The sequence below is a fragment of the Triturus cristatus genome, chromosome 2_1, assembly GCF_964204655.1.
Source record: "Triturus cristatus chromosome 2_1, aTriCri1.1, whole genome shotgun sequence".
NCBI classification, from domain to species: Eukaryota; Metazoa; Chordata; class Amphibia; order Caudata; family Salamandridae; genus Triturus; species Triturus cristatus.
In genome coordinates, this window is record NC_140581.1 from 566,608,034 (window position 1) to 566,620,453 (window position 12,420).

At 41.3% G+C, this 12,420-nt stretch overlaps 1 protein-coding gene across 1 annotated transcript in view; it reads left to right on the plus strand.

Annotated features, from left to right (window-relative positions):
* Window positions 1-12,420, plus strand: part of ADGRV1 (adhesion G protein-coupled receptor V1) — a 1,990,932-nt gene that overhangs the window by 196,342 nt on the left and 1,782,170 nt on the right. The window contains exon 6 of the mRNA XM_085632468.1: window positions 3,769-3,882. Coding sequence (XP_085488594.1) covers window positions 3,769-3,882 — 114 coding nt within the window. The remainder of the gene's footprint in view (window positions 1-3,768; window positions 3,883-12,420) is intronic.

Here is a 12,420-nt window from a genome sequence, read left to right on the forward strand (position 1 = left end):
AATAAAGCCCATTTGAGCTTAAAAACATTGGACGTTTCCTGGCTGAATCGGGTCTGTTGGCATGTATGGTTGTACTACCATTGCGTCTTCCTTCTGCCCACAATGCTCTATTACATTGCCACAGCCTCTCTTACAAGTCCTGTATTGTTGGTTTGTTGCCCCTGCCCCCCTTTCCACTGCCCTCCATAGTCTGTTGTGCTGCCACGGCCCTTCCTGCCTGCTCAGTGTGGTTAAATTGTTGCCTTTGCACCCTCCTACCTGCCTTCAATTTTCAGAGTCTGTGCCCCTGGCCTCTGCCTCTCAACAGTATCCTAATGAACAACTAGATTGCTAACATTCTATATTTATTACAAAAGTGTGGAACACCTGACATCATCTTGATGTAATCAAAACTGTAATACCTAGAGCATTTCCTTTAGAAATTACATATATGAGAGGGTCTTATTGGCATCAAAATTATGGTTAGTGCTCTAAAAGACTAAAATAAGGACATATTTTCTGAGTTTTCAAATAGCGACAAAGCACTTTTAAATTATTTGTTATCTTTATGTTTTTTTATCCAGTTGACCACTTGATTAAATGTTGCACTTAGGGGAGAGGATGTGGTGTTACTTCCAGAACTGCAGACTTTGCAACTGGGGAACCAGGTTGGAGTTTCTGCTTCAGCTCGACATTCTGTGATTCTGGTCAAATCACTTAGTCTCCCCATGTCTACAACCAAAATGAATTTGTTCTTGTGTGATGTAACCAATGCTCATGTAAAGCACTCCAATACCTGACAAGTCTGCACTATATAACACTGCAAAAACACAAAATAATAAGTGTTTTGCACACTTCTGTCATTGGGCTATATTTGGGCTACATCTGGGTGATTTTGGGCTACATTGGGCTCTTTTGTCTCCGGTGGCCATCTTGGGAGATTTATTTGTTATGAAGTTTCCTAATTTCCTCATGTACTGCAGTCTCCTCAGTAGGAAATACTTTCAGTTTTTTACTTTGATTCCATCATGAAGGTATTCAGATATGTCACACATTTGCCATAAATTCTGAAAGTTAGCACTCTAGTTGCTCATTAGCTCACTGTAGTAAAACTACTGTTCACCATGGAAGTCTGCTCTTGGTATTAAAAGTGCATGTTTCAGTCTGCATGTCAGAATTTTTTAATGAAATAGAAGAGGATTTGAGAAGTCACTCAAAATGTGCCCTCATTTTCTTTCTGCAGCATTAATCATAATTTCTATGGCAAAATGAACCCCCTCATTGTGTTCCTTTTTAAATTAAATGTTTTAAGTGTTACCAGTTTATTCCAATCAAGATGGCTTCAGGTGTGCCATACTTTTGTCATAATGAAGACAGTAAGCGCTCTAGTTGTTTTTAAGAACACTCTGGGACATTCTGTCATTGGGCTATACTTGGGCTACATCTGGGTGATATTTGGGCTACATTTGGGCTCTTTTGTCTCTGGTGGCCATCTTGGGAGACTTATTTGTTATGAAGTTTCCTAATTTCCTCATTTACTGCAGTCTCCTCAGTAGGAAATACTTTCAGTTTTTTACTTTGATTCCATCAAGAAGGCATTCAGATGTGTCACACATTTGCCATAAATTCAGAATGTTAGCACTCTTTTTGCTCATTAGATCACTGTAGTAAAGCTACTGCTCACCAGGGAAAACTGCTGCTGGTATTGAAAGTGCATGTTTCAGTCTGCATGTCAGAATTTTTTAATGAAATAAAAGAGGATTTCAGAAGTCAAAATGTGCCCTAGTTTTTCTTTCTGCGGCACTAATCATACTTGTTATGGAAAAATGAACCCCCTCATTTTGTTCCTTTTTAAATTAAATGTTTTAAGAGTTACCACTTTAATCCAAGCAAGATGGCTTCAGGTGTGCCATACGTTTATCATAAGTAGGACTGTTAGCGCTCTAGTTGTTCTTTGGAACACTCTGGGAAGCTGCAGTAGAACACAAAGGAATCAACTGACAGTCTCTGCCCTTGTTGGATGTACATGTTTTACTGAGAATGTCAGACTTCATTCTCACATGACTGAGAAAGATAATGTGAATTTACAGAAAATAAGCTCTCAGTTTAGCTTATAGATCACCTTCCAAACCTCTGTGGGAAAAGCATGAGAAAATATTTTTCTCTCAATCATGATATCCCAGCAGAAGGCTTTTTCACATGGTGAAATCACCTTAGAACATACCACAATTCCTAAAATGAGTATGGTACCATCAACAAATGATTTATAATGTAACTAAAGTCTTAAAACCTTCTATTAACTGCAATGCTTTTTAATGAGGTGCTATCATGTATATTGGTCCCAAGATGGCTGCCTACACTTCTTGGATGAAGTGATGACAGCCAATCAGATCTCAGGATGAGATGTGTGGTTAGGCTCCGCCCACATATATATATGATTTTACTTTTGATTTTCTCAGGAACTACTGAACAGATTGACACCAGACCTGCAAAAGGCACTTCCCTGAGCTGAGGACTACCTCTCTGCCAAATTTCAAGTAATTCTGTTCAGCCGTTCGGGCTGTACCTTGGACTAAAGGTCCCTATGGAAAATTGCATGGGGAAAACGCGTTTTGGGACCCCCCTTTTTTCTCAGCCCCCGCTTGACGAATTCCCCCGAGACTTCCAGGGTAGGAGCGGAGCGGAGCGCCCCACCTATTTTGAAAATTTCGCGAGGATTCGTCAACCGGCGCCAAAGTTATTCCAAATAGAATGTTGCAGATTTCCTATGGAAACACGGTCCTAACTATAACTATCTACTGGCGACCGCCAGTAGATAATATATATATATATATATATATATATGATTTTGTGCCAACAGTATTTGGTCTCTTGATTGCATTGTGTATGAGTGTCTCTCCTTCAACATCCTTTTCTAGTATTATCTGCCATTGTGCATGGTTATTATCAAACATTTTTGTATTTTCCACAAGAACCAATGTTTTTCCCAGATACATTTGTAATTAACCCTGGGCGTAGTTCGCGAATTAGCACTTCACGAAGCTACGCAAAGTGCATTTTGCACTACGCGAGCTACGCGTAGCACTTCGCGAACTGCGTAGTACCTTGTTCGCACTGTGCCAGATGTCGTTTTCAATGATTGCACAGTGTGGACAAGCAACCGGCACTGTGCAATCATTGAAAATGGCATCTTGCACAGTGCGAGCTGTAGTTTTCTGCTGCTCGAGTAGATTTTTACTCGAGCGGCAGCTTTCTCAACGCGAACTGGTAGTTTCTCATCGCGAGCGGTCGCGAGCATACACGACCACTCGCAATGAGAAACCTGAGCTCCTTGCGTTGGGAATCTCGCCGGGAGGTTTATTTTCCATGCTCGCGATCGCCAACTTGATGTTGCTGATCGCGAACAAGGAAAAAGTCTCGCCGGGATGTCATTTTGCTTGCTCGCGGTCGCCAACTTGACGGTGAGGTCTGCGAGCAAGCAAAAAATGACCGCAGAACTACGCAACACTACGCTACGCGTGTTCGCACTGTGCTACGTGCAGTTCGCGTAGTGCGAAGTAGCGTGAACTTCGCAAACTACGCGAGCGTAGCGTAGTGCTTTGCTCAGGCTTATTTGTAATGCCAGCAGAACTCCTGCCATCTGATACACAATCGTATAAGAGGCGACCAGAACATGTAATACATCACGCCTCACATAACCTGCTTCATAACCATAGTTTTATTATATTCAGCATAAAAGTTCTTTATATTGTTTCCTTTATAAGTAATGACTTCATAATTTACTTTCAGGTAGTAGACGGTCCAAACCCACCAGAGGAAGACATCAGACCAGTGAGCGATAATGTTACCTTTCCTCCAGGCAGATCTTTTCTTATTTATAATTTAACCATTCTTGATGACCAGGTGAGGACTGTATTTGAATATTTCATATGATTATGATTTTGACTTTTTTCCCTGGAATGTGGTACCTGTTATTTAAGAACTCATGGATACCGGAAATGTACCTAAACAAAAAAACAAAAAAAACTGAAGGAAGTATCATGATTTTTAAAACAATTTAAATGATGCACAAGGAAGATGTTTTTAAAAATATTTGTTTGTGTTCTAATACTAGAAACTACTAGTAGAGACATGGGACTTCATATATAAATTAAAGTACAGCTTTAAAATTGCCGGCATCTTACCAGAACAGTTTCAGAATGTGGCCCTCCCATTATCGAGTCAAAACCCAAAGCTCTCAACTGTGGCATCCCTCAGAACTCCCTTTATCATCTCTCCCGTTTAACACCTGCATGTGTCCCTTGGCTCATCTTTTAACATTGGCAGTGGCTATGTTTTACATGTATGCAGGTGACACTCAATTGATCTTTGGGTTTACACATGACCTTTCCATCACTTCATCACTTGCCCATAATCTATGCCTAGTTTAATGGTGGATCTCAGAACGCGTAAAACTTAGAATAGTTTTTTTATGCCAGTCTTATCTTGAGTCCCTATGTAACCAAAATCCCAAGCACGTTTCATTCATCTTAAAACTTTCCAGAATATTTTTTGTTTTTGGATAGTAATAACCTCATTCCAGTTACAAACTCTCTTAAAAGTCTTGTGTTGATTATGGGAATGCCATGTAGTATCAGTTCCTCAAAAATCTGAGAAGCAAATTAAATTGATTGAAAGCGTGGCTGTAGCTTGATCTATAAAGGCCAGGAAAATCAACATATTTCTCCTTTTTTGAAGCAACTTCACGGGCTCCCTGTGCATCCGAGAAGAATCTTTGAAGCTATGATCATAGTTCATCGTGCAGCCTACCAGCTATTTCCGGATTTCTTTCCTGCCAAATTCGAATGGTACAAAGCTTCCTGTATGTAACCTGAGGTCCAATGGCTAACACCCACTGAAGGTTCCGAAAGCCAGAACAGCCTCCTTTGTCCCTGGACTCTGCTAAACTCTGGAATACCAGCAGCTAGCACTCAGTATCTTTCATTCAGTTTAGATGAACTTCAACTACAAACTTTATTTCCCAAGTAATTGGATTCATCATGTGTATAGTCCTGGTTATTCAGCGCCAAGAAACCTCAGGTGTACGCGTGCTTTACAAATAACCTCAACATTACATTACATAACATCTCTTTGAATATATATAATAAATTTTATTGTGCAGTGCAGTTAATAAAAATTTTAATACGTAGTTTATTGTAAAATAAATATATAAAAAAAATAATAATACATACATAACTTAGCATTTAAAAAAACCTTACAAATTCACTTAAAAAACCATAGGTTTCACACACGTTATAGTTAGGAATTAGCATTTAAAAAACCTTGCAAATTCACTTAAAAAACCATAGGTTTCACACATGTTATAGTTAGCTGGACATTTCACTCGTAAAAAAACATTGAAATTCCCCCGTTATAGTTAGTTCAGATAAGTATAACTCGCGCGACCGCCACTCTATCACAAGGATGATGTCATGAGTGATGTCATGAGTGATGCCACTGACCATGTCATGAGTGATGTAATATGTGACGTCATGAGCAGTGGATTGCGGGCGCACGAGTTATAGTTATCTGAACTAACTATAACGGGGGAATTTCAATGGTTTTTTCCGAGTGAAATGTCCAGCTAACTATAACATGTGTGAAACCTATGGTTTTTTAAGTGAATTTATATATACATATATATATATATTCAATTTTATTGTGCAGTTATTTAAAACCATAACAATAAAAGTTCATAAAAACACATTAATACAATTCATTTTTAAGATCATACCACATAAGTTAAAACAATGTTGTGCATCATTTATTAACAAGAACATATTTTCATGAATAGCTGCGCTCTTACGCCATAGTCTCCTCGGCATCCACTGGGGAGGGGGGGGATCAGTCAAGCTTCTACATAAAGTGCAAAGTATAGTGTACAAAGACGTATTAAAATTGTTTGTGAAAAGGGAAGAATATGATATTTATCAATGGTCCTTAGCTTTTTTTCCTGCCAGCCTTAGAAAAATTTAACATCTGCAGTCAGCCTAGCTGGCACGGGAGGGCATCAACTAAGGTACATATTATGGCAAAGTGCAGTTTACAAGAGTATACTAAAACACTTGAGAAAAAGATGAGGTTGTGTATATCACTGCTGGACATTGGCGACGGTCAGTTTTTTCCCAGCAAGCCTTAAAAGTTTTGTGTAACAACAGTTTAAAATAGAGTCCATGCCCCTAAAACTTGCAATTAATGCCTTACTGCTATTTATTACATGCCATTGGCAAATGAAAATTTCCCATATGGCTTGAATACCTAAATTAGTAATGGCTGAGTCAAGGAAAACGCGGGCTGGTGCAGTTTCTTTTATTTGAATTTCCTGCCAAAGTGCTTGCCATAGTTGACTTTCCAAGCCAGTCCTGATTCTACTCCATGTTTTTACATAAACCCCCTTTACTTGCTGTTGATTTCATAGGCTGAACTCTAATATTATCTGAGTCGGTGAAGCGGTTGGGGGAAGGTGGAAAATTGATTTAACTTGGGAGAATGAGAATTTACTGTGTCCAGGGCAGGATATAGATCAGCCAAGCAGTGATTGAAAAGATATGGTGTTAAGACACAGACTTGCTTTAGGCCCTGAGAGGTGTATATTTTCCTGGATAATGTGGAGCCACCTCCAATTCTCACCCTTGCCCAGGTGTTCGTGTGCAAAAGCTGGATAGCTTTTAGGAGATGAACTGGGATGCCCATGAATGGTATTTTCTTTTGTTTTGTGCCAAAGAAGATTGCTGTTCACCCAGTCAAGTGCAGCTTTGTAGTATGCGTAATGTAAGTAAAGGGGTTGCTTTTTGTGCTTAAATTTATCCATTATTAAAGATAGTGCCAAGATACAAAAATTTTGCCCAAAAGTTTTGTTTTGAGATTGATTTTTCTTCCCATATCATTTTCCGGAAGTTTTTGTTTAAACTTTTTAGGGATCTGCATATTTTGGGGTTTTCCGGATGTTTCTACGAGTATGATTACACTCCTTCCGTACTGCCCTGCAAAAGGTAGATAATTTAAACCTTCTTTTATCTGTGCTTCCTTTATGCTGGTGTAAGGGTAATCCACTGGGATTGCCTTAGTGTCCTATACGTTCTTCGACCAACAAGGACCATTTGGTGGACAGGTTAAGGTTGTCCTTGCTAAGGCATTGCTTTGCTAAGCCTAAAGCTAAATCCTCAATACTTTGCAAGGTGTTCTATGACCAGCGGACCCTCCGGTGGTTGATTGTCACAAGCTCTCCCTGCAGTGAGGGTTGCTTTGTCATGAAGTTGGCTTTGTGCTTTGATTGTTATTAGCTGTTGCCCATAGTCACTGTTAGTTTTTTTGACAATCTTAAACGAAGTGAATAAACGAAGCACAGAGAGTGTAGCTGCTGTATAATCTAATACAGAGGTTAAAAATGTAGAATAATAGATGCATTGTGGAGGAGTATTTTGTTGGCATCTAGCATTCAGAATTCTTAGTCTGAAGGATTCTAGGTCTTTCACTACTGTGACTGCTTTGAGATGTTGAGTTTTTTTAGTGTACTGGGACGGACCATCGATGGTCCTGTTGGATTGTTAGATCATCTCAGGCAAATACAGCCATTAAGCTTATATTGAAGTCTCCTGTGACTAGAATTTCTGGGGATGATTGGGCTTGCAAACTGGTGAATAGAATACTTGAGAGTTTGGATACAGTTGTGGTCCTGATTCCTAAATCTGTATTTACGTAAAGATTTATCAAGAGGAGTAGATGTTTGCTTCCTTGGTGCCAGTTCAGAAGTTTAATTATTAGGATGTTCACTGTAAATCTGCAGATCCACGTCTTTAAAAGTGACCAGACCCCCATTTGGGTGTCCTGATTTCATAGTTTTAATTGCAGGACTAAAATAGCCTGCAAAGATGTCCAGAGTGAATGGTTGGAGAGCCCATGTCTCTTGTAGGCAAATTATATCATTTCCTTTCAGCAGATCTGGAAGATTCTTCTCCTCTGTTCTTGTCTGTACCCCTTTTAATGTTCCATGAACAAATATTAAGACTATCCAGTCAATTCAATGCTTGAGATCTATTTGTTTTGTTATTTGTGCAGGCTTTTCAGTGTCATGAGCAACTATTGCGGTGTAAAGCTGCGGTAAGCCAGCCTATATTTAGCTTGATTTTGTCATTATTAGTTGAAGATTCTTTTGTGGAGAAGTTCCCAACAGGATTCCTGAGGATCAAGTATGTTTGTTAAGTCTTTGGCACTTCTGAACCGCTTCCTTTTAAGCTCCCATTAAAGGTGCGAGCAGCAATACTTAGTTACTTTAATGTCCCACGCCAAGAAGCATTCCTTTTCCCGAATAACCATTTGTGCTGGTAAACATCCTGGTGGCCTTATGATTCTTACCAACTTGGGGGGCCAGAAATTCAACAGTTCCAATTTATGAAGTAGCTATCTTTTCAAGCGCAGCTACGGCTCATAGCAATTTCAAGATATTGCCCCGATTGAGGATATCATGCCTCCCTCTCAAGTGGTATATAGGAGTAAAAATTGTTTTAAAAGAAGAGCTATATGCTGGGTGGCTGATGATCAGACGGTTGCCAGCAAACCATAGTGCCTCCTGTTTCACTTTATGTTATTATCTGGTAGGTGGAGGAATCAATTGTATCTCAGAGTCTGGGTTTAAAATGCAACCAATTTGCAGACTGTCTTGTTCTGCATCATTGTTGGAATTTAGGAGTTCAGAACTGACCGTGTTATTGGGCAGGTTCATTTGGTATGCATCAGCTATCTTCTAATGATCTGTGTCTTGATGGTTTTATTTTCTAGGAGGGCTTGAGTCTTTGTTTGGAGGTGGGATGGACTTCACCCATTTGGGAATGTTTGGTAATGAACTGGGCTTCACTCCTTGAGAGATGTGGGGTTCTGCTGTGGGCCTACCCCCAACTGGTATGTCTTGTGTTTTTTTGAAGAGCGTAAAGAATTTAATGGTCTTTAGACAAGGCTTGTTAGTGCTTTTATGTGGCTCGGCTTCTTGGGTAGAGGATTTTTCTTTTTTCTCTGAGTTTTATATTGCGCAAACCTGACCTGAAGGTATCAGGTATCAGAACGCTTTACATGAGCACAGGTTGTGTTACACAAGGACACATTAATTTATTTTTGTTAGGCACTGGGTGATTAGGTCATTTGCCCAGAATCACAGGATGATGAGTGTCATTGCCGAGAGTCAAACTCGGTTCCCCAGATTTGAGGTTAACTGCCCCAGCCATTAGGCCACATCCGCTACAGATGGATTAATTGTTCCCCAAAGTTACTACACTTACACTAGAGGCCATTGCTAGGCATACTCTCTTTTCGTTTCTTGCTTTGCGTAACTTCTTTTTAGTTTTTTCGTTATTACATGTTTTAGTGACTCTTGGTGCTCATGCACCACTTGGGCCGCATTCAATAAGGGGAGGGGGACCTCGTGGCCTCCCTCTTCAAGCCATTATAGGCCCTGGGGAGTCAAACCCCAAGGAAGCATTTAATAAGGGAAGGGGGACATGATGCACCCCTCTCCCGGCCGTTGTAGGCCTTGGGGAGCCCACCCTATGCCCCATATTCACCAAATAATGGGAGAGGGGCCATGAGGCCCCCCTTGCAAGCCATTACAGGCCCCAGGGAGACCACCACCAGGCCTAAATTTCTCTAAAAGGGGAGGGAGCGGCCCCTTTCCTCAAACCTCTAGCAGCCCCCGGACCCCATTCCCGTGGCTGATTACCTATTTAAAATGGAGTGGTATGGCACTGCCCCCTCCCTGAGCCTTCTATGGCCAAGGGACCGCATTCCCCTGAACCGGCGCACATGCTGTGTCCCGGGGAGCCAAACCCCGGGGCACAGCGTTTGCCTGCCTGCACCAGTGTAGGCAGGGAAACCAGTGTTTGCTCCCGCCAGGCGGGAGTATATCTGAATCTCCTGCCACACAAGAGCAAACACAAACTCAGCTCCCAGCAGGCGGGAGCGTTGAAAATGCTCCCACCAGCTGTAAGCAGACTTTTGATTTGTTTCCCAGTACGCACTGATGCAGGTAGGGAAACCGATCTAGAGATTGCTCCCACCCAGAGGGAGCATCAGACATAATGTGTTGTAATCAAGGTCTAGTAGCTGAGGTGTATTTTTGTAGATTGTTTATTTGTTTTAGATGCAGGTTGGTATCCATGTACAGCAGCCCATACTCCAACTGTCACACCTCACCACACAGGCACGTAAGCATTCCAGCCATCATTACAACACCAACATTCCACTCAGAACACTCACACTGGCTGAGCAGCCAAGATCCAAGGTAATAGGGGAGATGCATGACTGGTAGCAATGCCGGTTCCCGTAGCATGCGGTGAGTCAGCTTGGGCTGCAATGACACTGGGGCTCCCTCTGCAGCCCCAAGTCGGTGCATGGTAGGTACCCTGGATGGGCACCAGGGCACCCCTTTTAATTAATGCAGGCCATGGGAGATTGAAGTCCCCGGGGCCAAAAGCGACTCAGGGAGAGGGGCTGTGCGGCCCCCCTCTCCTTTGAAAAAAGTATTGACCCTCGGGGATGGTGTCCCCAGAGCCTAATAAGACTCGGGAAGGGCGGGCACGTTGCCCCACTCCCAACAAAGGACCTGGAGAATGGGGTTCCTGGGCCTAAAGAAACTCAGGGGGCATGAGGCCCCCCTCCCCTTATTTGTAAGTTTCGACCCAAGGTTGGGCTTCCCGGGGCCTTTAATGGCTTGAATTCATGCCCCAAACCCCACCATGAGGCCTAGGGGGGGTCAGTGTATCCCTGCCATGCTCCCTATGTCTTTTTTGTGTGTATTTGTAGGACACAGGACTGAGCCCCTAGTTGTAAAATGGTTGCAACCACTTTGTGCTTGCGGTGGTGGCAGCCAATCAGAACTCAGCTGCAGATCTATCGAATCCATGGAGGCTCCGTGCCCCTAGATATACAAAGTTTATGTGAAGTAATTGCTCAACAACTACTGAACAGATTTACACCAATCACAAAAAACCCTTTTTCTGGGCCTAGATCTAGTTTTCTGCCAAATTTGGTGTAAATCTGTTCAGCGGTTCAGGATGTAGCTGTGTCTAAAGTTCCAGTTGAAAAATGAATGGGGAGTACACATTTTTGGGACCCCCCTTATTCTCGACCCCAGCTTGGCAGATCACCCGAGACGTTCCATGCTCAAACTAGTCAAAAAGTAACACTTTTGATAAAGTTTTGTGGAAATTTGTCAAACTGTGCTAAAGCTAGCAATACAAAAAGGCAATTTCCTATGGGAACATGATCCTAATGATAATATTTGTTGCAAGAAAACATAATAATTGATGTAAGATAGTGCAGCAGCAGTATAACAGATAGTCTAAAACCCATGGTATGGAAAATGGAGACAGTTAATAGTGTGAAAAGATGGCAGGACATTGAAGGAAGACATACTATTGTGGGATAATGTTCATGGGCACTGGCTGCAAGCATGTCTTGGGATGGTCTGCCATATTTGGATGGCCATGTGAAGCAGATTGTCATGACAGCCAGATGCCCCCAAGTTGGAAAGTAGTAAAAGTCTGAAAAGCTAGAATAATATCACCCTCCACTGGAGAGCAGTATGACTACTCACTGGGCAGTCAATGCAGAGCAGCCCACACAACAGATAATGGACTGACAAACTGTGCATTGTTAGAACAAGAGTGAGCAGAACAGTACTTGACCACGGAGTAAAGACCAAGGGTGCAAGAACTGCAAGAATAGACAAATGTAAGGAGGAAGGGAAAATCAGAGAAGAAGAGAAATATAACAAATTAGAGGAAACGAAACAAACACACCTCAAGAAAGAGTGTCGCTAACACACATTTTATTACTCCTCTCATTGTCTTTAATAAAATCTTAGATTATTTCTGTACTAAAACTAGGAAAATTAAAAACATTTATGTAAACCACTAGAGTGTAATATCTTGAGACATATGTTTAGTGTAAATGTACAGTTGCACATCTCTTTATTTCCTTTCTTGACATGGGAAGTTGCCAGTTTAGTATTGCTATTCACAAAAAAATTTTAAATATAAAGATACAAAGAAAATTATTGAAAGAGACAGATTAAATATGTCGTTTGAAGGACTACCATTCTGTTCACTCTCCTCTGACCTAAATATACATATTACTTCCAGATGGCTACTTTTCATTTTGGGTTGCATTCTTTTGATGAAGATTGCTACCCCCACTGTCTTTTGATGTCTCTCTTGATAATGATCCCATATACTTCCTATACTATATTATATAGTTGGTAATATACTTTGGAGGGATGTGCTAACTAGCAACATCCCACTAAAAGCATCCAGTTGCAGCCATTTTTCTGTATATTAATGTGATAACCTTTCCTTTTACTTCCATGCATGTGTGATTATCATGAGCGGTGTGCTATTTTCACTTTTCATGTTT